Source organism: Megalobrama amblycephala, linkage group LG4 (assembly GCF_018812025.1).
Source record: "Megalobrama amblycephala isolate DHTTF-2021 linkage group LG4, ASM1881202v1, whole genome shotgun sequence".
Classification (NCBI taxonomy): Eukaryota; Metazoa; Chordata; class Actinopteri; order Cypriniformes; family Xenocyprididae; genus Megalobrama; species Megalobrama amblycephala.
Genome location: NC_063047.1, coordinates 7630103 through 7656524, shown reverse-complemented (window position 1 = coordinate 7656524; position 26422 = coordinate 7630103). Strand labels below are relative to the sequence as shown.

Below are 26422 nucleotides of genomic sequence, written 5' to 3'. Positions count from 1 at the left end.
CAGTAAATTTATAACTACCCCCCCCCCCCCCCAAAAAAAAAAAGAAAAAAAAGAAAAGCTTAACCACCTTTAAAAATGCATATTTAAGAGGCTCCTCTTTTGGTGAAAGTTTTCAAAATGACAGCTTTCAAAATGGCCGCAAGACAGTGTGAACACATGGATACCTATATCTTAGTGTGCATAGGTCTGATTTTTTAAATTACAGGAGGTATGTAGTAACAAACACTTCAGTTGGTTAAGACATCAAGTAGGATAATACATTATTATTTCTTTTTAGAAAGATGGTAGTGTGCTTAATGGGAACTTGAGCTTAATAGGTACGTTTACCCTACTTATTTATTTATTTAATATTCTGTATCACTCTGAAACACATCAGATTATGCAAGTAAAATGGGTTATGAATAGGAATGTACCGATTTAGAAATTTTGGCCAATCTTGATAAGCAGTATTGTCGGTAACCTATTAATGGTTAATATTATAAACCCACACACACTACCGTTCAGAAGTGTTTGGAAAGATTTTTTAACGTTTTTGAAGTCTAATGCTCACCAAGACTGCATTTATTCAACTGAAAATACAGTAAAACACTGGGAAATATCATTACAATTCAAAATTTTAACATATTTTAAAATGTAATTATTCCTGAGATGGCAAAGCTGAATTTTCAGCAGCCATCACTCCAGTCTTTAGTGTCACAGGATCATTAAGAAATTAATATTATGAACATTAAAAAGAGTTGTGCTGTTAATATTTTTGTGAAAAGATTTTTTTCCAGATTGATGAATAGAAAGTTAAAAAAAACTGTATTTATTTATGAGAGAAATCTTTCTTATGTAACATCATAAATGTCATTTTGATCAATTTAATGCGATCTTGCTGAATCTTGCTTGTTTTTAAAAAGATCTCACTGACCCCAAAATACTTAAAACTGAAATAAATAGTATATTTATAGTATTTATTTATTTTCATTATACACTTTATAATAAGATGAGTCCAGAATGAGATGCGTTTTATTTTTGAAATCTGCTATAGAAAAAATAATATACTTTGAATTTGAAAAAACGTCCTCTTGAAATGCTAGGTAAGATGGTACCTGGAAAAAAAATGATTTTGGTATACAAGAGAATTCTTAACTAGGCAGAATAGGCAAAAATATTTTTGACATAAAACTCAGATATGCTTCTGATAATGAATATATCTTCAAAGACTTTGGGAGGGCTTTTCTTTTCCTACCTTACTGGAAGATAGATGCAACCCATACACTGATCTGAAGCACCTATAATGTAACATCAATGTTTTATATAATTTAGCCAACTCAAGAACTCTTTACAGCAAAATAGGGTTCTTTATACGAAGGAGAGTTTTATTACTGTAACAGCCTTTATTTTTTTTACCTGTTGTTCAGTGATAAAGGAAGAGCATCCTTGAACATAAACTGTGTAGTCTTGAGCACAAACCCAATTAGGAACACAATTGTGTGTACGTGCCTGGGTTCGCGCCCATGTTTGTGTCCCCTCTCGGCAGTTTGTTCTCCTACACTGTAATCATCATAATCGTCTGATTACAAAGACTTATTCAGCACTCCCATAAGAACCCTCCCCATCTGTCTGCTTCAAGTGTACGTGGGTGTCTGCGTCCCTTATTTGCCACACAAAGATATATTTTGTCAGTGGCCTTAAACCCTCTTTACGTGTTACAGGAAGTTCCGTTTTGATCAAAAACGGTAGTAATAGTGTTCGATCGGCTTCCTCTGTTAGACTTCATATGGCTACGGTCTCATGAGAGCAGAGCGAGAGAGACAGATAAAGGGAGTGTTCACCACAGCCACTATTAACTAACAGACTATTAATTGTGTTTGCGTGCGAAGACGCTGTCTCCAGTCTGCAAAGTCACCGCCGCCTTCAATTGGCACTCGCTCTGGCACGGCATCCAATCAGCAGGCAGCCTGCCAGAGACTGACAGGGATTTAACTCTCATACCCCTCCCACATCACTTAGTCATGCCGTGCATTTCCACATCAGCCAATTAGTAACCCATTACAAAAGCAATACAGAGTATACACACTAACGAGCATTTGATGGTAATATTTAACTTCTATTTCATCAATGTCAGGATGAGAGTGACTTTCTTTCTCTGTCTGTCTCCCTCATGTCTGCTTCCCAGAAATTCTTTAACCTGTCTGGTCATTTTGCAAGCTCCTTCTATCCTTCTTCATTTCTTCATCTGTCCTCTCTCATCCTTCCCGCTTTCATTTTTCAGCCATGCTTCCGTTCCTATCTGTCCCCGTCTTCATCTTCGTTTGACTCCTCTTCTACCCCGTACGGTCTATCGGTTCTCTTTTCATCCAGCGTTCATCCGTTCCACCTCTCCTTTTCATCTGTCTCCTTTCAGCTGTGTCTCTCCTTTCTCTTTCTTTCTGTCTCTAACTGCATCTTGTTTTCCAGTGGCCCTCCCCTACCTGCGCGCTCCTCTGTTGAACGCCGAATGTTCTTTTCAGGCGCAAAGGTCATGGAAAGGTCATGGTCAGCGTTTAGATTCTGGGAAGTAAAAGCTGAAAGGGAGCCGCACTCTCTGGAGAGTGAGTGAGAGAGAAAGAGAGAGAGATTGTGTCAATGCTAGAGCACTGAAAAAGATGTATGCAGGGCAATTCGAGCACAATCTTGTCTGACTCCATTATTAGTTTCCCACAGTCAGTAAGTTGTGTATTAAAATTAACATGTTAACTTTAATATGTTTAAAACTATGCAATTAACATCTTTTTTTCATTTTGCTGTCTGTGTTTTGTTGGGTCAGGGTCAAGGAGGTCTGTAACATAGAAACTGTCCACACTTGAAAAGTGTTATAACGTGCGTTGGAAATGAAACGTGTGGCAACCATCTTCTTAATTATTTTAAATAATAATAATAATAATAATCTTAATTGTTCTTAAATAATATTTTGATTATAATAACAAATTGTTGGCCATATTGTGCAGCCCTACGAACGAGTGCAACAAACCTGGAGGTTTTTTTTATATTAATCAGAGTTTCCTCAAATCATGCAGCCATATTTTCCTATAAATTTAAGATGCGTATTGCATGTTATTATCCCATTACAGTTATTGTTCTTATAAAAAAAAAAAAACCATATAATTAATTACCTGTGTTACGTCAGTTTAAAATCTAAATGGTCAAACAACAAATATTTCAAAAATCAATATTTTAGACAACATTATTGCACTGCTTTTCTCTGGTGCCCTTTGTCAGCTTGAATCACTGTCGGAATGAGCATTTATGGTGACTATTGAGTGTTTTTGTTTTGTTGTTTTTTTCTTCACAGAAATTCACTTTTTCTCTGTGGTACAGTGACATTACTGTTTCAGGCACACAGAACTGACTCATTGATCATGAAATTTCTTAGCTATTTTCATTATTTGATTATCAATTTTAAATTATTATTATTGACGTTATTATTATTATGTTTGTTACAGCCTTAATAATCTGGACTGGTCATGAAAAAGCAATATTGGATTATCTCTAATGAGAAGAACACCAGATGACTTTTACAACATCAATATAGCATATTTGTTAGATATCATTTTGTTTTCCTTAGAAGAACTGAATGCATTAAAACTAGATGTACTACACTGTCAAAGGAATCAATATATATTTACTTGGAGCTAAATTTGTGCTAATTCAGAATGTAAGATTGATTGGGTTAAATACAACAAAAAAGAAATTAATCCTAATGAATTATTTTAATGTATTGACTGGTGTACTGTATAGTGAGGCATGTTAATTCCATGATTTAATTGGCTTCATTACCGGGCGGTTGTATAACTCTCACTTGTTTTGAGTTTGTTTCTTTTTTCCATCAGTCTTTCACCCTTTTTATCTCCTCTCTTTTCCTCTATCTAAGCATCTCTTTATCTCTTCATCTCACCCTCCATCTATCTATCCCTCTTCTCTTTCATTTGTCCTCTGAGACCTTCTCTCTTTTCTTGGTGGTCGATGAACGTTTGGCTAAAACATGGGGGCGGTTTTGGAAAGTTTTTCTGTTTTGCTTTGTCCTTCATGCCTCTTTAAATATATTTCTACAGAGTTGCTGTTTGTTCTCTAGCTGTTTCATGTATCACTTTACAAAAAAATTGCAGTAGTGAAATGAAAGTTTAGAGTACATTTGAACTGTTGTTGTTTGTTTTCTGTTTCATTGCCTCTGTTTTGTTCTTTGTTTTTGTTTTTTCTTTGTGTGTTCATGTGTGTGTGTGTGTGTGTGTAGTGTGCATTGAGTGAGTTTATGAGATTTCTGAGTGTGTGATATTGTGAAGAGAACAGAGATGGACGAGAAGCTGTACCAATCTCTGGCGCGGCCCCACCCCGGCCTGGAGCTCAGTTACTCCAGCTCATCTGATGAAGAGGATGGTACCAACCTTCATCACAAACACTACAGAGAGGCGCACACCCGCCCGGATTACGAGCCTGACCGCAGATTTACCTACAACAGCCACAAAGTCCGCAGGAAACCCTTGGAGCAGCCCCAGAAAGGTAAGACCTCCTGTTTGTCTGTGTGTGCATTTATTTGTAACATTGTAACATTTGTAAGGGGCCGTTGCGCTCACCACAACGACAAGGAAGTATCAGCAAAGGATTAATTGATTTCTAGCCCTTGCATGACTACTACTAGATATATTTATGGAGATGAGAAATAAAAACCCGCCCTGTACAGCTATGATCAGCTGTTCGACTGAGCTTTCGATGTTGTTACGGAAAGGCCGAAGCTGATCGGTTTGTTCTTGTCACATGACCTGCGGTGCGCTTGCGGCATTCTGAAAAGTTGAGATGTTTTCATCTCGCCACGGCATAGGCGCGTCTGGAAAAAACGAGCGCATCGCATTGCATGCGTGTCACAACCGTGTCGCGTCTATTATGAGCACGCTTGCCACGCGCTAGGGGTGTCGCAATATACCGGTATTGACGATAACCGTGATATTCAAAGCGTTAAATATCGATATCGTGTTAATTTAGGGTGTGACGATATACCGGTATTGACGATAACCACAATATTTAAAATTAATAGGACGCTTATGATATCATGACATGTAAATACTCCAGTGCCAGTACCTGGCTGAGCTCTCAGGTGGCAGTATTGCACCTTAACGCTGACACCTGTCAAACAAGAAGAAGACGCAGCGCGCGCAGCTATTCCAATCGGGAGAGTGAGAGGCTCTGTCCACGCCCGAAAAAAGTAAATAAGTTCGACAGTATGGGAGTTTTTCGGCTCCTCAATCCGTAGAATTTGCCTAGCTACAATCAGTGCGAAGGGTGGCAACACCACCAACTTTTTTACCCACCTCTGTGTCCATCACCCTGTGGATTACGCCATTTTACAGAGTAAGTTGTGATTATTTTACTAGTCATGGAATGAGAAATGTTATATTTACTTGTTAACAGCAATTTTCTGTGTTCATATATTTAAATAAAGGGTGATTCCTTTAATAAGCCTACCGCGTTTTCTTTACTCGTCTTATTCAGCGTGATGTAGCTACGCATGCAGTTATATACCTGGGCATTTTATTTGCCCAGACAATGTTTTGTCATTATATCATATTATAAGATGTAGTTGTTTTACAATATCAAACGAGAAAAGTGGCGTTTTCCCCAAATCAGCACAAATGCAATGTTCCTTCAACTTATTGTTAAATGAACAATGTGAGTTACATTTTAGACACAGTATTGTTAATATTGTTTTTTTTCCCCCTTTATTTCGCCAACGAAAATTTCAAAATGATTAACAGCAGAACAGCCCCCGTGCAACAGAAATGTTTTTGTTTAACTGACTGAATCCGCGTGTAGAACGAATGAATCCGAGCTTCGTTCCTGAATGAATCAGTCATTTGAACAAATCGGTTGATTCACTCACTCATTAAGACAGTGACTTGCTGCCACCTACTGGCGGTTTAGTTTAATTTCATATTTAAGGGACATTTTAATTAAAAAGTTAAAATTAGAAAAAAATATTTAAATATTTAAATATTGAATTAAATTTATGTAGACAAATTGTAAATGCTGTGTAAATATATTAATGCCATTTCTCATTCTGTGTCACCTCTGTATTGCAAAGATGGATTTAGTTGATAATGATTTAATTTGACTTGTAACAGCCATAATGTATAGGCTACTATGCTAGCATTAATTTTTATTTCTTCAGGTCTTAAAAAGCCTTAAATTTGACTTTAAAAAATGTGCAGCAACCCTGAAAGAGAAAAACTAAATAAACAAAGTAAAAATTATTTAGACTGATAAATCCCCCCCCCCCCGATATCGTGATATTTTTTGGCCACAATAACCGTGGTGTGAAAAATCTAATATCGTGATATTAGTGTATACATTTGAAATAACGAACTTGCGCGCAAAAGTCGCAATATGTGTACGGCCACTAATATTTTTACTGTCACTTTTGACAAATTCAGTGCATCAAGACAATGTTGTTCAAAAGTTTGAAAAGAGATAATTACACTAACACATAAAGAATAATGTCTTGTTTTGGATTTGAAAACCAGTAGTTTAATTTAATATGTACAGCAGTTTCTTTCATATATTATGACCAACTTATATAACAAGAAATAGATGACAAATGAAATTTCCACAAGGATAAGTGTGCATGTGTTCACAAAAGAGAGAGAGAGAGAGACAGCATGAAATGATGACACATAATTAATGTCCCTCTACATTTAGCAGGGCACTAGAGCTGTTATTATAAGCATCTGACATCGCATGAAAAGCTGCATTATCTAAAGTTGATCTAAAGTTGTTTTGTTTGTTGTTTTGATAGTTGCTTTAATGAAAGTGATTATATGGTGTGATTCTTTAGTAAGTAACAAAATTCTTTGAAAACTCACTGTAGACTGAAATGAGCCATCAACAGACACACACACCAAACATCAAACAAGTTTGTCATTAAATAATAATGGGATGTGTGTTTTACTGTTGAATAATGATTTATAATTTAAATTTTAAAATAATTTTAATAATATAATTTATTACCCCCCTTTATTCTTCTGTCTTTGATATTCTACATTCATGGAGGCATTTTTGCTTGTCTGAGTCCCAAGGGTGAAATATTTCCATTAATTAAAGGATTCCCTATAACTAAGACACACACGGGCAAAGTTCCCTTTCATTTTTATTCTTGCTGAGTAGAACTTAGTTTGGTTGAACCCTTTGGTCACCTGAACAGAAATGTGGCTAGATGTAGAGTATATAAGTTATTTTTGATTATAAATCAAAATTACATTAACAAAAAAAGAAAAAGAAAAAAGAATGATTACATATTATATAAATATGTATTATATAAATTGTTAAATATGTATGATTGAATAATATATAATTAATAAAAATATATGCTTAATAATAAATGATGTTATCCAGATGGCATACATATTAATTTTCTGTTGTGAAAAATAAATAAAAACAAGACAGAAAAATAATAATGCATGGCCTCTGTGGGTTTCTTTTTGCATAACAATTTATTAACTCCAGAAGATTTTTCACAGCTTTTTGTCCAAAAAAAAAAAAAAAAATCAAAAAATCAAAATCAAAATCAAAGGATATATGGAAAGTTGAAATGCTGCAGAATAGGGCTACACCCTATTAGTCAACCAAACGTTAGTTGATGAGAAGAGTCCTGGTCAAGCAAATTTTTGTTGGTCGCAGAAAAAAAAAAATCTCCATAGGAAGTGTAGAAATCACATAGTCTGTGACTGACAAATCATAAAGTAACTGGTCTTTATGGTAATTATGTCGGGCAGGAAATCCAAATGTTTGCCTATCATTCATCGACCTCAAACATCTTATCATTTGAAATGTAAATAGTAGACTAACATTAGCCACTTTACATGGCTGTTCGCTCTAATGTTAACCTTGATACATGTGCGCTATTATATATATATCCAAATATTCGTTCGAATTGTGGAATTTAAATTAGTACAGCACTTACTGCATGACATGTTTAACTTAACGTGCATTTTTTTCTATAGATGCAGCTATTATACAAGTGCGGAGATGAAGAGTCCACATTGTCAACTTCATCTTTGCAGCGACACTGACTCAGAAAACACTAGTTTATTAATAAATTATTAAAATGTTCAGACATTAGGTTTATTAATAAATTATTACAATGTACTTTTGCTGGTGCCGCCGCAGCAAGATTTTGTGTGCACCTGAGTGCTTAATTTAAGTTTTAAAGGCTCAATTTTATGGTTTAGTATTTCTCTGTGATGTAGAACAATGTTAGCAATGTTACATACAATATTCTTTCTCAGCCCTTAAACCCCAACCATTTTCTGATGGCCACTCCCTCCTACCCCCAGTACATACTTAAGTAATCAATATCATAAGCATTCGACTAATCAATTTATGGCTTAAATGAACGACTATGAAAACCTTTGTTCGGGGCCAGACCACTTAGCTGTAGTTCAAGAAAAATACATACATACATATCTACAGCGGCGGTTAAGCAGGTTACAGTGAGGCTTTTTGTTTCCTCTATGGAATTATTCAAATCTACATGCAGAACAAAACATTCCATTCTAGTTACCACGGAAACAGCCTTACAAATAGAGAGAGATGGAAATGGAGATAGAGAGAGAGAAAGAGGGAGAAATGGAGAGAGAGAGGTAAAGAAAGGTCTTTCACCCACTCCTCTTACCCTAGCTTTTTCCATCCATGTCTGCTTGCAGACGTGTGTGTGTGTGGGTCAGGCTGAGAAGCAGGGGGTCATGTTCTCAGTGAAGGACGGAGAAGTGCATCGTGGGCAATTAGTACTGAGATGATTAGAGCAGGGAGAGCAGTGAGAGGGGTCACCACAGAGACAGGAGTCAGAGAGGTAGAGGAGAGGATTCTAAAGGACACTTGAGTAAAGAGCTCACTCCTTACACACACACAGATCTGAAAAATCACACTTCCTCTACACACACACACTTAGTGCTGCACACTTCCGGGAAAGCCCATCAAGGGTCCATCACCTTCACCTCAACAAATGAAGAGAAGAGAAGAGATGGGAAGATATGAGGGCAAGAGATGAGTTGAAGAGAAGGGACAAGATGAGGTTGGAATAAGAAAAGAGATGAAATTAAATAAGAAGAGGCAACATGAGATGAAAAGATATTGAAGAAAGATATAGTAGCCTGCTATATAAATATATACTTGCTCACAACACAAAGTTCCCAAAAAGACCAGTCAATGGTAGTCGCCATTGTAGTCAGGAATGGAAACACTAGTCGTTTACATTAAATCTAAATAATTTATCCCAGATCTTACATGGATTCGTTTTCTCCATATCACTCGCATGCAGGCACAGAGGAATGTCCATCTGGAAGAAGGCAGTATTTTGACTTGGGAAAAAATGCTTTTTTGCAGGCTTATTTCATGTCAAATTGGCATATAACAATTAGGCCTACTGGTGGAACATTCTATATGGATTTAAAGGGGAAACATGAATCAAACATTACAACAAAAGATCCTACATCGTCCTAAACCAATATCCTAACGAATAGACTGCCCTTAAATAATGTAATTGCTGGTAAACGTCAAGATTTTCTTGTGATTTTGCCGCCTGACATGTGCACAGGTACTTTACACAAACAAGACGCATGTTCAAACCTGATGTGCAAGGCGTGGTAACGACAAGCAGATTTTTGTTGGCTAACTTTAATTTGAAGAATTCTGTTTACAATAGGCTATTGAGTTTGTACATATTCATCCTGCACCTCCTATTAATTCAGTTGATAATGATAATTCAGTTTAGAATAATCATAATGCAAGGCAAGCACACTGTATATATTTTTCAGCTGCATTCAGTGTGGGATTTGTCTGTTTGATTCATTTGACAGTTTAAAATGGCCCACTGCAGGTTTGTTATAGTCAACTAATCGGTTACAAAATTTACGCTTAAACTTTAATGAAATTAGTTGTGGCACACATCCCTAATGTAAATATACACTACCATTTTAAAGTTTGAGGTCAGTAAGATTTTTTTTTAAAGAAATTATTATTTCTGTTCAGCAAAGATGCATCGAATTGATCAAAGCTGACAGTAAACACTTAAACATTTATAATGTTACTAAGGAGTTCTTTTGAACATTCTGTTTATCAGATAATCCTGAAATAAAAATTATTTGTATTTGTGGAACCATGTATGTAAGTAGCACAATATTGCTAATAATAAGAAATTGTAAGTGGATCCTCATGAAAGAGATACAATTTAACGAGGAAGGATCGACTTATAATAGTTTGATCCACTTATAATAGTTTGCATTTTGCACCCTTTCTGGTGCATCCATAGTACCAGTGCTCTTAGACAATATTGTTTTACTAAAAAGATATGTTTCTTGAGCACCAAATCAGCACATTAGAATGATTTCTGAATGATCATGTGACATTGAAGACTTGTATAATGTCTGCTAAAAAATTCAGCTTTGCCATCATTTTAAAATGCATTAAGAAAACCGTTTTCATTTTTAAATTGTCATAATTTTTCACAGTATTGCTGTTTTTATCAAATAAATGCAACCTTGATGAGCTTGAAGGTGCTCTAAGTGATGTCACGCATTTTTAGGCCAAAACATTTTTTGTCACATACAGCAAACATCTCCTCACTATCCGCTAGCTGCCTGTCCCCCTGAACACACTGTAAAAAAACGCAGTCTCTGTAGTCACCACAAGCTCCGAAAACGGCAATAAAAACAAACTGGTGCAGCCTGGACCACGAAACAATAAACAGTGCCCCCCAGCCAATAACCGACAAGAATGATTTTAAATGCGCGTTCATGCCTGTTTCAGGAAGCACGGATGGGAGAGGGGGAGGAGGAGGAGGAGGGAGGGTCTAGCTAGCCTCTGTTTTGTTTGACAACACTTCGAACGTCAACAGGAAGTTACTCCACCCAGGATCGCTTAGAGCACCTTTAAGATACTTCTTTCAGAAAAATAAAAATCTTACCAACCCCAAACATTTAAATGGTAGTGTATGTCTGTCATTTAATATTATTAATGCTTTGTCAATATAATTTTTTTTTTTTACCATGGCAATAAATCTACTTGAATCTTGAGAGAATGTGGTGTTATGTGTGTGTGTGTGTGTGTTCTTGTATACATGGTTTATGAGGACACAAATGTGTATAATGACATGGGTATTACAACGTAAACATTGTTTATGAGGACACTTCCTGTGTCTTCGTAAACCTAATGGCTTAAAAAACATACTTAACTGTGTTTTTTTGAAATTCAAAACAATGCAGACAGTTTTCTGAGATGGGTAGATTTAGGGGTAGGGGTAGTGTAGGGTAGCCTGGTAATACCAGACTCTGCTACTTCACTTTGCTTCGTAGACAGAGTCTGGAATGGCATAATAGAGAAGTGTTTTCTCTCTCGCTAGGGGACGCTTGTCTGAAGTTTAAAATCATTGGTTACCCGTAAGCCAATCAGATACGTTTAGTTATGACGTATGTTATCCGCCTGTACAGCCGCATCGAAGCACAGACATCATGCATCGAACTCAAATCTATGATTGAACTTCCACTGTAAACCTGTTGTAAACACATGATGATGTGAGCGAAATACCGGAGTGAACATGGCTGTAAACGACTTTTGCAGATTATGCGAAGTTAATGCATCCCGAAGTTTGCATCCCGTGTCTCGTTTCCCATTTCCGCGGTCGTTTCGGTTTTCGATTTCTCTAACCTACAATGTAAAACTCGGCGCTTAGCATCTACGTCACGGCTCTCAGCCCGCCCTCTGTTCGTTGATTGGCCCGGCTGTTTCCAGACCGGTGGCAAACACAAAGCTCTGACGCTGTATCAGACTGAGTACAGAAGCAAAATGAAATTGAGCGGAAGTAGGAAGTCTGACGTAGTCAGGCTAAGTGTAGGGAGATATAATATACAGTTTACAGTATAAAAACCATTACGTCTATGGAGAGTCCATGTGTGTGTGTGTTTGTATTCTAGTGTGAGTTGTCGGCACTGAAGTAAAAGTAAAAATGACAGAGAAAAGTAGTGTTAGTACGCACACACACAATGTGTTTCTGTGTGAGAGAGTGCATGTGTGTAAATGTCTCTTACATGCTCATTCTTGGGGGAATTTAAATGGTTTTCACATCTTGTGCAGTTAAAAGTAGAATTCTTTTCTGTTAAATATTTATTTGGGGTTTTACAAGCCATTCTCCATCTCTGAAGAGAGAACAAAATTGTTTCTCAGCCAGGCTCCAGAAATCTCAGCAGTCAATTCACAGCTCCAGCACTGAACTCCACTAGCCTGTATGAGTGTGTGTCTGTGTACTAAAACTTTGATTTGTGAAATAGATTACATTAAAACACTCCTCTCTGTTTTTGATTCTCCCAGATTTCTCGGACCCCTCCAAGACTGCGTTCCCTGATTTCCAGACAGAGCTTCACGCAGCCAATCAGGAGCTTGCGTACCCTGGAGGCGTGTCTGCAAGTGTCCCCTCTGATCCTGAATCCGAGGGTGGCGCCTCTCCTGACCACGCCCTGCGGTTGTGGATGCAGGAAGTGAAGTCAGAGCACAGTTCCTGCCTGTCAAGTCGAGCGAACTCCGTTCTGTCCCTTACTGATACGGAACAAGAGCGCAAGTCTGAGCCAGAGAACGGTACGAGATTATTTTATATTATTATTATTGTATTATTACTGTACTGTATTATTATTATATATTTTTGTAGGTTCAACCAGTTTGTGGTGTGGTGATAATGATTATGTTCAATAATATTTCATTTTTGTGCGCGCGTGTGTGTGTGTGTGTGTGGGTTACTCTAAAGTGCCCTCATCAGTGTATGACTTTACAATTTTAATGAGAGCTGCCGCAGAGGGAGATACACACGCAGTTAAACAGACTTCCCAGTCTTGCTGCACACACACACACACACACACACACACACACACCACTTTCACTACGCTTCTCAGTGATGCAATATTTATGTGTTGCACTAATAACTACTACAGTGTGTAAACTACACTCCATTATCTCACACTTGTATTCACACACACATTAAGGTTATGTTATTGTTAAACACACTTACATAAGGATGTATTTGATTGACCCCTGCGGGAGCATTGCAGAGCATCGTCTTTGAGATGATTTGGTATATCTGGTCGTGTAGTGCTTTCATCTCTCCACACAAAGGGTTCCCGCTCCTTTCTCCACATTCCTTCCTCCACGAACATCCTCATACATCAGTGTTGATGCTTGTAGTGTTTTTGTCTTCAACTGTAGTACTTGACTTGGAGCCGCTATCTGCTTTTTTGCTTTGCATCTCTGTTCCACGCACATAATGTATGCACTCTCTTATCAAAGTTGCTTTGATAAGAAAGTGCCTGCCGAGAATATAAATTCAAATGTGAGCGGCGACAGTACGATAACACTTAAACAGTGTTCTATCAATTAGTTAAGTGCTAAATAATTGTCATATCTTTGAAAACATGTTTTGAAATTAAAGTGTTTGATGTAGACTACTGTGCACTCTTACTACTCTGTTTTTTCCCCAATGTTAGAAAAGAGTGACTAAAGTTTGTTTTTAACATGACTGACAGTTATTTTACTAATAAGGTATAGTTTACCTAAAATTAAAAATTGCCATCATTAGCTGGTTTTCCATCCAAATATGATGCACATTTTTTCAAAGTTTGCAAAAAAAAAAGAAAAAAAGAAAAATAGTTTTCCATCAAGTTGTTTGAGCGGATGATGGTGGTATTGATAACCTAGTAACCAACAGTAAGTAAAACACTGTGACCAAGCATTCGTGAATGCTTCACCTAAACACTTAAAGGTGCCCTAGATTCAAAAATTGAATTTACCTCGGCATAGTTAAATAACAAGAGTTCAGTACATGGAAATGACATACAGTGAGTCTCAAACTCCATTGTTTCCTTCTTCTTATATAAATCTCATTTGTTTAAACGACCTCCGAAAAACAGGCGAATCTCAACATAACACCGACTGTTACGTAACAGTCGGGGTGTACGCCCCCAATATTTGCATAATGCCAGCCCATGTTTAAGGGATTACACAAGCCAGTAAAGTCTGGATCTGTGCACAGATGAAGCATCAGACTAGGTAAGCAAGCAAGAACAATAGAGAAAAATGGCAGATGGAGCAATAATAACTGACATGATCCATGATAACATGATATTTTTACTGATATTTGTAAATTGTCTTTCTAAATGTTTTGTTAGCATGTTGCTAATGTACTGTTAAATGTGGTTAAAGTCACCATCGTTTATTACTGTATTCACGTCGCTATTTTCATTTTTAAACACTTGCAGTCTGTATAATGCATAAACACAACTTCATTCTTTATAAATCTCTCCAACAGTGTAGCATTAGCCGTTAGCCACAGAGCATATAGCCTCAAATTCACTCTGAATAAAACGTTAACATCCAAATAAATACTTTACTCACATAATTCGAAGCATGCATACAGCATGCATGACGAACATCTTGTAAAGATCCATTTGAGGGTTATATTAGCTGTGTGAACTTTGTAAATGCACTGTAATATAGTCGAGAGCTCGTTTGGCAGGGAGCGTGAGCATTTAAAGGGGCGGCGTCGAGTGTAAATCAGTGCATAGTTAATGATGCCCCAAAATAGGCAGTTAAAAAAATTAATTAAAAAAAATCTATGGGGTATTTTGAGCTGAAACTTCACAGACACATTCATGAGACACCTTAGATTTATATTACATCTTGTGAAAAAGCATTCTTGGGCACCTTTAAGAATAAGACAACAAAAAACGGGAGCTGTATGAACTTTTCTCGACATCGATAACATCACCCTTGTTGAAAAAAAATGACAAAAATCATCCCCTCTGTGAAGCCACCGTCCCCCCTTACCATGCCCTTTAGATTAACAGTGTTATGTATTATGTAAAACTTATCATGTAAATGAAATGTTTAAATTGTCTGTATGATAATTAACAAACTATAAATAACACTGATTGACCAATCAGAACTCAGTATTGTAATCACGCCAGAGCTCTGATTCAAGCAAGCTTTCGTCATTTTTCGCATCTTGTTCTAAAGGATCAGGAGAATGGTTCGAGCGCATCTTTTGACATTCTTCAAAAAGAAGAGAACAGAAGGTATGATATTACTTTGATTAGTGTTTTAAGAACATACCCCTGACACATTAGAACGAATAACGAACATAGCTAAAGTGCATTGATGCCGTAAGGGATCATTGTCAAGGTGAATCATTGACAGTGAATGTCATCACAGAGGTGATAATGCACAAATGGATATAGGCTATGACCACACCATCCCCCTTGAATTTTTTTAATGGGTGTGTAATGATATGACCAAAACCATATGTTATCATTTTATTTTGTAATAAATATATATATCAAAATATATATTTATTTTTGCTATAAACAAGGTTGTTATAAAAACTAATACTATCCTAACAAATGTACAGAAAGTAAAAACTTGTCAAGCCTATTCAAGACAGGAAAAAATGTTTTTCGAATAAGGAAAAAAATACAGGGCGGGACTTGATTTTGTCCGTTGAGAATTGATTGGATCATTAGATCATTGTCGTTTGCTAATTGCTGCGGTCTTGTGAGTGACAGGTTGCTGGAAGGGAGGGATTATTGTCCCGCTCTTGCACACGGTGCATACATCATCTGAGAAGAGTTGTCGTTGCGCTTGGCAGGGGAAGGTAATGTTTTCGTTTAAAGATTACGAGGGCACATTCATTAAAACAAATGAAATGAAAAATGCACGGATAAATCATTTATAACAAACACTCCATTATTCTGAAAAAAACAACAACAACAACACTTTTGTCAATTTTGATTTCATGGTGATCGCTTCAAAAGTTTAAGTCTTAAAAAATGCATCCAAAGGATAAACTGTTGTGACGACGCAGCACTGCAACATCAGTTGAGAGTAATCGCAATAGAGGCAATCCGATTGTACTTGTACAATTTCTACTGGTTTATCATATATTCTGGTATATAGATATATTCTGTTGCAGGTTTTGCAAAAAAGGCTGTTGTTGAAAGATAGGGCAGTGCCAACTATATTATAGTAGACCAGACCGCAAAACGGGAACCCACAAGTTAATGATTTTTAAAGAGGTTATCCAGTAGACTAATGTTCTAAAAGCACAAAAATGCTACATAATATGGTCCCTTTAGAAAGCACTGTCAATTTGAATTATAAGAACCGTCACACAACTTTTTTCATTTAGACTTATATTGGCCTCATAGAATCTTTTCACTGAATCATGTTTGGCTTCATTCTGAGTGGGCAGCGAACATGCTCTCTCGCTCTCGCACAGAAAGATGGATGTGGTATGATTACCATCTTTGTGTCCAGAGAGATCTAATTAATTTCTCCTGATCCAATAGATGCAAATTAAAATTAATTACAAAGGCTGGACAGGCGCATTAAGGCCAGACTGCATTGGTGCGCGTGTCTGTGTGTGTGCGTGTGACTGCGATCAGGTAGGAGAAGGAAACTGACGTCATTTAAATATGTCAAAATCCTGGGTCAATTCAGAGTTGTTGTTTTTTTTAAAATATCAAGCTTCTCTATTGATGCTGTCAGTGCAGTGCGCTGTAACCGTTCATACCGAGAGCTCATGAAGCCAATTACGCAGTTTCTCATGTGGTGTAGACAACCATGTGAAAGCAGAATAAAAAAGGCTCCCCTTCTCTAAAAAAATAATAACTGGGAAAACATGCACACACATTTTTTTTAATATTCTGCTGCATTGCCTGATTTTCCACTACTAGAACTGTCATTTTTTCCCCAAACTGTTTCTTGAGAGGAACACCGCAGTAAGACTAATGCTAATATACTATAATTTAGCTTTAGCGCAGCACCTGATGGCTTCTCAACAGGCTCCCTGCGTTTTATGCCATCCACCCGCATTTTACTTTGCTGTATAGATTCGAGGCTGCTTTTTTAAGAGCTCACAGCACCTGTGTTCCCGGTCTCTTGAGAATGGCAGCCATCGCAGGTGCTAAAAGAGTCTTTTCCTGTCGGGAGCCATGAGGTCCCTTGTCTCAGCACAGACTCCTGCCTTTACAGTTCAGCCTGTGTCACGGCTCCGAAGCTGATAAATGCCGCAGTTTGTTCATCTTCGAATGACGGCAGACTGCAGATTACACAGCCGCAGTAAATTCATTATCATGCTAAAGGTTTTTAATTTACAGAGTCTTGAAAAGGTAAAATGAGATTATAATGAAAGTCAAAGGTGACGGAATTGAGACAGACACGAAGCGGTGAAAGCAGGATGTACGATTATCAGGCAATAATACAATTAATCCAATGAATGTCTGGAGGAATTGAAAAACTATATGTCTGCAGCTCAAATTGAGCATGAGGGAACAGTCGTTCACCACACTTTAGTGTCTGCGTGTGTGTGTTTCTTGTGAGAGATAGATTATCTCATGTAACAGTCAATCCTCAAGACGGCAGTGTGTAAATGCATTGGGCTTTCAAGTCTCAAAGCAGGCACTCTTGTGTCTTACCAACACTGTCATTCCACAACACCTGTGTGTGTCTCTGTCTCTGAATGTGTCAAGTCACTGAACCTCTAGAGCACTCACAGATAGCCTGTGTGTGTGTGTGTGTGTGTGTTATATGCAACTTTAATAGCAATTATTTTTCACTATACTATACTAACAGAGCGGTTGTTCTGCCAGAGTGACTTTACTTACAGCAGCACACATATACAAACAAACGCACACATCTCAGCAGAGTGAATGTAAATCTATACTCTGTCCACGTAGTCATGCCCCCCACACCACAGTCACACCTCCCCTCTGTATTGAATTATGACTCTCACTAACTCGTATGAATACAGAAAACAGAGATAGAAAAAAACACTTTTTTCTTTCTCTCTCTCTCTCTCTCTCTTTTCATCTTCTCATTTAATAGCAGAGGAACAGGCCTTCATTTCGCATTCAGACAGAAATATGCTTTTATTTGTTCCGTTCTTTAATGTGTTTATTTTTTTCTATATTCGATTATTTATTTATTTGTGTTGCTTTATCCTCTGACAGGAAATTGTCAGAGGTACAAATTAGAATAAAATGACCTCTCTTCCTTCCTCCCTCTCTCGCTTCCTCGCACACTCCCTCTCTCTCTGCCTCACAGTAAGATTACTCTATTAATTCTTTATGCTTGTAGGTGGCACAGATTCCGGATCTGAAATGATGGATTTTCACCTATGAATTAATTTCATCTCTGTCATTTAAAGTTCAGCCATCAGAGCTGTCGTACCATCAGGGAGAGAGAGAGAGAGGGAGAGGGAGAGAGAGGCGGGTGTTTGAGGAGCAAGAGTTTACGGTTGCAAAGACGATGTAAGGTTTCCCGCTCCTCTGAGAGATGGACGATAAAACTCTCTTTTGATTCTCAGTACGTGCATGTATTTAAGAGGTAACAGTTGCTGTGTTATTATGAAGGCATTATTAGATGCTTTTAAAACATCTGTAGCTCTTTACGGAGCAGCAGAAATGTGAGTCCAGCATGAAAACGGAGAGAATTTATTCTCTATAACTGAAAAGATAGTCTGAGCGGACCCATCTGACGCTCCTGACATTATTAATCTATATGCCCTTCAGAGGAGCAGGAAATGGATCATTTTTTTCCCCCTTTCTGAACATTCTGGGTCACTTGCCCCAGAACCACTCATAAAAGCAACAGATGAGATGATGTAGGTTACAAGGAGACCTCAACGGCATGAAATCTGTTAGAGCTCTTTGTGCACGCTGGCTAAAGTTTAAGGCCCATTAACAAAATGCTAATAAAATGTGTTACAACCATATTGCTAATAGTTCAGTCTTGTAGGTGCTTAATAACAGATTGAAATCTTCCTCTTTTTTTTTTCTTTTTCTTTTTTTAGTAGTTAACTCCGAGCGATGATGAGGCCTGCAGCAGACAATCTAACACTCCAGACTGGAGAATAATCTCTTGGGCACACAGAGATTTATGAGAGGGCTAAAGTCTGAGAACCATTAAAAGGATTTTCGAATAGAACGGATGGCGGCATACTTATAGTTAAGCATCTGGGCTTGTAACACAATTACCAGTGAGTTTAATAATAAAGAGAGAGAGAGAAAGAGAGAGAGAGAGAGAGAACAGAATGATTTAAAAAATGAAAATTGTCTAAAATCAAATTTTCCAGTAACATCATTGTTCCTCACCGTATGAGAGCAGATTACCGAGCTTTTTCCGTTTTTGACGTTTTTCATCTGTTTTTCTGATTTCTGTTTTTCATCACTTAGTTTTATAGACTAGGCTCAATTTAATAAAGCAAAAACACAGAATAGATGGTTTAGTGTACAATAATGAAGGTGCTAAGTAGTTTTTTTGTTTACAGAGACTTGCACTTTAGGAAAGCTTATTTATACATGAAGGAGGAAACACCGGCTCTTAGTCGTGACACCAAACGTGCCTAATCGGATGCTGTTCGAGCTGTCCAAACATGTTATACTCGTGCATTTATTTGCTTCGGGGTGCCAGACCACAGTTAATGCAGTTTCCCTCACATATACATCAAGACTTTATTACCTTCTTCAGAAAAAAAGTGGAATTGTGAAAGTTTGATAGGTGTTTTTCCAGCCTGGAGGGCTGTCTGAGCTCCACCGAAGCTTTAATGATTAAAAACAGAAGATTGAGTTGAACCTTCAGCGAGTGTGTTTGTAGCACTGCACCTTTTCAGCCCAATAATTGAACACATGTGGTTTCTAGCGGCCCGTCCTCTCTGTTTTAATGATATCTTTCCTAATGACGCCGCCTTTAATCATCCAGCACCCGTAATGATCTTTTTGAGTGTGCTTGCCGCTTAAACTTTTACGTCGAGCGTATTTGCTGAGGAGACGAACGTTATTATTATAGAGGAGATATGCAGCTGTGAACTATTTTAGAAATAGGGTTTTGGTACCTGTGTAATTTGGGTGATGTTTACACGGCCGACGCTTCTGCTTGAAGTCTCATTTAGTGTCAGTTTTAATGAGGTTTTCACAGTTTTAATCTCGAGTACAGTCTCCGAAACAATCCCTTTTGAACTGCTCTCTTCCACATGCGTGTGGGTGTCTGTGTGCTGAAGGGTGGCACGATGAGACATTTTAAAATTACTCCTGTCATTTCAGGAGGAGGAAATGTAATAAATCGAGAGGAGAATAGGGATGAGATTTTCTCTCTCTTTCTTTTTCTGTCTCTCCCTCTGTCACACATATGTGTGTGTTTTAAGACACCGGTTTTAAAAATGGTCTCTTTATTCGCTCACACAATCTGTTTATCTGTGTTTCTCTCCGCATCGTCCCTCTGCTCTGCATTCTGTCCATTTCCATTCAGGCGCTGCTTAGTTATCTCTCCCTCCCTTTCTCTTTCTCTTTTTCTATCCTTTCCCCCTCAGCATCTGCCACTGGTACAGTTTGTAGTTTTTACATTAGCATTTTTTTACTCTCCCTGAGGCTCTCTTCTATGTCTTTCTGCTTTTCTCGGTCTGCCTTTCTTTCAGTATTACGATGTGTTTTATTGGCGTGACAAATAATGGCTTGTTTGATTTGCCAAAGCGCTAGTTACAGTAAAGAACAATGCAAAAGCATTATTAGGGAGAATGAAGACCGTAATAAATGTGATACAATGTGTGAATATAAACAAATACAAAAATATACATAATAATATTAATCTAACAAAAAATAACAACAATAGTAAATGTGAGATATACATATGAATCTGAATCATGAATATGAATCATGATAAAGTAAGAGGCAGATTATTCACCGTAGATGCTGGCAGGCAGAAGGCAGAGCTCTGGTAGGTGGGAGTCTTTCATCGTTAGGCAAGTTGTCAGCTCTTGAGACCCCTCTCCTCTCTTTCTGTCTCTTCTGTCTCTTTTTCCTTTACCGTGTGTCTGCTTTATATGCGTGCCATTATCCATTCACCATTCATATGTGCAAGGAGGGCTAGTTGAGATATATATGTGTGAGTGTGTGTGCGTGTGTGTGTGTTTTACATATATATCTATATATCTATATATGTGTGTGTGTGTGTTTATATATATATATATATATATATATATATATATATATATATATATATATATATATATATATATATATATATATATATATATTAAAGTTAAAGGATCTCCGGCGTGCGGCATTTGACTGCGGAAAAAAATATAGTCCTACATTTGTCTTGACTTGGTATCGCGCTTCATTTCATTCATACAGTTTGCACTTATTAATTTATCATATCGTACAATGTTTTAAACATTTAAGTAGACATCGAATAGTAGAAAGTGTGTATGATGATGTAGTGTTTTAGTTGATAGCAGCCTACTTTTGACAAAGCTGATTTCTTAGAGACGCTAGAGAACACGCTGCTCATTTCATATTTTTCACCCATTTGTGTTTCATATCATCTATCATCTCGCAAGGTTTAAACATTTAAACACATATCAAATTGTAGAAAATGTTTAAGATGCGGTATTTTATTGATGTTTTAGAATAATTTTTACAAAGCTCTGATTTCTGAGAGACACAAACAGCGCAGCTATTTGATTTGCGCTGAGCTCAGTTTACACTCATTCACTTCACACATTAGCCTATTACATAATAATTTTAGAGATTTATGTAATTTTGTGCTATCCCTCGGCTCACCTGTTATTCATCAAACACAAGGAGTGACTGACTACTTTCCCATACACTGGAGTGAGACCATGGACGTCTCTCAAGCTGTCGCGATCTTTCTTAGCATTCTGTGGAGTGACAGATCGCGTCAGATCAGTACCGCTTCAGTTTACGCAGAGAGCACATGAACCGACCACATACCTGTCAACACTCCCGTTTTTTCTGGGAGTCTCCCGTATTTCACACCCATCTCCCCCCCCTCCCGTTTGTTATTTCTCCCAGGAAATTCCCATAATTTGTATGGCCCAAACCTCGTTATAAGAAGAAGAATCAAATATATTATTCCAACTTAAGGTTGTCCAGTTGCCAGATCTTGTATGAAACGCATTTTACTTGCGCAATCGACACATCATACAAATTCAAACCTATTTGTGACCTCAACCCGGCAACCCTGTTGCACTGTTGATATTTTCGCAGTTGACGCGAGAAGTTGAATCAAGGAACGAAAATCATTTTAAAATAATGTTTTTATATTTAGCTTACAAATCAATTAATTTGAACCTTTTAATAATATAATGATGTACCAACTGTTGCTCCTGTTTACAGCATTAGTTGAGATTTATTTTTTTCTTTAAGGAAATTTGCCATGTACTTAACCTTATAGGCCCCAAATAATCAAATCAAAATCCGATTGCAAGCTCCTGAATCAAAATCGAATCCAATTGTGAAATTTGTGTCAATGCCCAGCCCTAGTGTCAATATACAGTATATATATGTGTGTGTGTATTAGGGTTGGGTATCGTTTGAATTTGAACGATTCCGATTCCGATTTCGATTCCTTGTTTCGATTCCGGTTCCTAACGATTCTCGATTCCGATTCTTTTTTTAAGAGGCAGGGTCAAAAAAGTTTAGGATATTTTAAATGAGCTAGGTGACCAATGGTCTTTCTGAAGGAAATAGTCTGACCTTCTCCATCAATTTTAATTCTATGAACTTTTTATTTTTTATGAACTTTACTATGAATTTCTCACAGGGCTGTTTTCAACTACAATATAAATATCAAATCTATGAACTTGAATTTAGTTATGAATTTATTAATTTAGTTTAGGCCTATCAATTGATGCACCGATCGAAATTACTGAAAATTTGCGACCGAAACAGCAATTTACGCGCTTGTCTAGAAGGGAACCTTATATAGCCTATACGCAAATTTGTGTCTAACTTAGACCTTTAGACCAGCTAAAATATATTGTTAGACCAAAAATATCTTATCAGTTAATTAAGTAATAAAGACATGTAATAAAGTAATAAAGAAATTTAATAAAAACAAAAAGACGTCTATTTCTTCAGCCTTATTCAAAGGCAGCAGAAACATGGGTTCGTTTGTTACGCACTTCAATCCATTCCACACCCGACATTCTTGGTTTTCTTCCTATTTATTAAATAAATATATTATGAAATATATATTAATAAATATAAATATGAAACTAAATTGGGTATTTTTATCCCTATGGCCAACGAATGTGCCTGCACGTTCTGATGGATTTTTTCCTCATGACAGCTGAAACAACTTAAAACAGGCCTTCCGTCATTTTTGGCGATTGCCTAGATTAGTGCAAGACTACAAATGGTCTACTTTTATTTGTGTACGCTCACAATAACAACAAAACCTTGTGCTTTTGTAAAATAAAATAAAGAAAAAACAGGGTGCGCTTTCAGCATGTCTCTCTGCGAGAATCTTTCTGAAACGTCTCAAAAGTGAACTTAAACTCAGCGAATAATTGTACCTAAAAGAAAGAAACATCTCCATTCGATAAGAAATGTGTAGGTCTGTGTTAAATAATAGGCGATCTATCCGCTGGAGTGTGTTGTTTCTGAAATCCTGGCCAGTGCTCGTTGCTGCTGTTATCAGTTCTCATGCAACAGACAATTGAGCGTTTTGTTCTGGTAAAAGCACAAAACAAAATGCACACAACGTGTCCTTGCTCTTGATGTACAATCACTGATGAACACCTTTGGTTTTAATGAGGAAATTAGCCTAAATATTTATTCCTGCCGGTATTTTAGTCTGCGATATCAAAATCACTAAACATATAGGCTAGGCCTATATAGCATATATAATATTATTCAATAATAACATCAAATGAATCTGTGCAATGACAATTCACCACATGATTCACTGTTAAATCAGTTTTTGTAAACTGTGGTTGAGATGGACTCAGGTGCACAACAAATTTTAATACATGACATCACTGCTTGTGGGAGGGGCCCATCTCATTCTTTGCGGGGGGGCCTCACAGACATGTGGTACGCCACTGCTCTGAGGTGCTTTATCATGTTCGACGTGCACCCTCCTATGCACGAAACAATCTTGCCGCAAATGTTGCATTTTGCCGAGATTTCGTTCTGTTTAGAAAAGTGAAGCCACACTTTGGACCGCTGACACACGCTATCCATGTCCGACTCGCTCGGTTATGCCAACACTTCCGGTGGACGCTGTGACTGTGAATCGAAACTAGGAATCGAAATGTAAACTTTTGAACGATTCCGGGAAAATTGCAAAGCTAGTCCCGGTTCCAATCGATACTTGATACCCAAGCCTAGTGTGTATATATGAAGAGTTTGGTTCCAAAACGCAATAACTCCATTTTGATTAATTTGAGTAAAAAGGTGTTTGCTTTACCAAGAAAGTGGCAAGATGAAAACCACTATTTTCTGTTTCAAACTATCACATAGCATCTTTTGGTTATAAAAACATTAAAAATTCAAATCTACATTTTGATTTTAAAAAGTTTATTATAAAAACGTATTATTTTTTCCCCCAAAATGCAATAAATCCATGACACTTTTTTTCAAAATGCAATTAATCCATCAATATAAAAGTTATTTTTCAAATTGAAAATACACAACAAAGTAAGTTGATTCATATACATGACAGAGTCTAAACTTTGCCAATATTTATCTTATATACAGGCATTTTACTAAAAATACATTCAGCCGTCGCTCCCAAAATGAATCTTGTTAATGTTATAAATTATTTGTCATTACCGATTAAAGAGTATCTGGCGCCACCGCACGGTTAAATAAGCACATTTGCCGAGTACATTGGTATATGTTTACAGTGGGTGGAATGGAGCGCTGTGATCGGTTGAGCGGATATATCGCGTTCTGCAGAGAAGGGAGACTGGCGTTTGTCACGTTTTGGAAAGAAAGGGAGAAAACATGACAGAATAACACGACGGATATCGCATTTTGCGCAAAATTTATAAATGACTTTTCAATACCGACCAGATACAATACTGATTTTGGTGGAAACTCAATTTTTTGAAAATGGCGTTTATCGCATTTTGGAACCAAACTCTTCATATATAGATATAATATAATTTTGTTTTGTTTTTTATCAAATGTTGTTTTTTCCATTTATTTACTTGTCAGAGTGCACCAAAATGCTTAGTTTAAATGTTAAAATCACAAAAATGTTCTCATGGGGGAGGATGCCCCCAGACCCCCCACAATTTAGTATGCGTCACCTTTTTTTTACCTCTTTTGAGTTTGCAGGTAGGCCTATGTTGTTAGTTTGAAGGAAAATAATGTTCAAATAATGCTGTTGGGGTTTTTTTGGCCCAAAAAAACCCTGCATATGTGATTTGTGCTGGTGCAAATAATTGTTGAGGTTAGACCTGTTTAAATTTTTTTTAACTTTCGCTAATTACTGCACAATATGTGACTGCTGTGAGCTGATACAGTCCACGGTCTATCTTTCTAACCAACGTTACATAACCAATTAAACTTTATCTTTACCTTCCTAAGTTTAATGCAGATTTTAGATTTACAGTTTTCATAGAGAGTGGCTAAAAGACTGACTGGCTCCGCCATGAAAATGTCTCAATGCAATATGTTCATTGTAAGGCCTGTGGGAGAGAGGTTGCAGGTAACACTGCGTTCGCCACTGAATCCACTTATTTTAAGCATGAGAACTTGATTAAACACGGGGAAACACTGCCAAACAAAAGAAATGCTAGGACAAGTGTGTGGCAAAGATCAGGATCAGGTTTGATTGTTAAACCGTTCCGCTCAATTGGCAGAGAGCTAAATGTGATATTTAAATTTAAAGAAATTTAAAGAAATCCTTTGGGCTCACCAGTGCTACCAAGTAAAAAAGGTAATTTCGAGCCCTGACCAAGATTGAAAGTTAGTGAAATTTCTTTTAAAATAATCCAAATTCAAAAACCCAATTCAAATACAAAATATTCTAAATTTATATTATTGGTCTCTAAAGCTCCTTAATGGAAGGTGATGACTCTGATCTTCATCTTACCTTAGCATTCCAATACTTAACAACATGGCTGTCTGGAATAAAGAAAGTGCAGACTAACTGATTCATGTTAAAAATGATAAGCAGGCATTGCTTTGTTTATCATTTGTACTGTATGTCTGCAGTCCTAGTTTTGGTTTCCATTTTTAAATATCGAAAATAGACTACTGCTAACTGCTGGTATAGATAGTTATTTCCTCTCAGGCAGGTGCAACTTATGTGTTATTTGGCCTTTGGCTGCAGTCTTTGCGATGTCTTCAAGCCAGACCAGGGTGTGCTGGCAGATATCTTTGGTGGGCATTAGAGGGGTAGTTTGGTGAGGGGGTTTGGGGGGTTAGATAGAACACCTATCCAGTGTTTATATCTTATTTTTACTTTAAATAAAATTCTTCCATTTTTTTACCAAAGAGGGCAAGGGTTCAACTGAGCCATGCATCTGCATTTTATACACATTATATTATGTTCTTGCTCC

General features: G+C 37.2%; 1 protein-coding gene across 5 annotated transcripts in view; it reads left to right on the top strand.

Moving 5' to 3' along the window:
* Window positions 1-26422, top strand: part of tenm1 (teneurin transmembrane protein 1) — a 188229-nt gene that overhangs the window by 43151 nt on the left and 118656 nt on the right. For all 5 annotated transcript variants that reach the window (XM_048187159.1, XM_048187160.1, XM_048187164.1 and 2 more), the window contains 2 exons: window positions 4259-4524; window positions 12376-12639. In XM_048187159.1, coding sequence (XP_048043116.1) covers window positions 4317-4524; window positions 12376-12639 — 472 coding nt within the window. In that variant the 5' untranslated portion in view covers window positions 4259-4316. The remainder of the gene's footprint in view (window positions 1-4258; window positions 4525-12375; window positions 12640-26422) is intronic.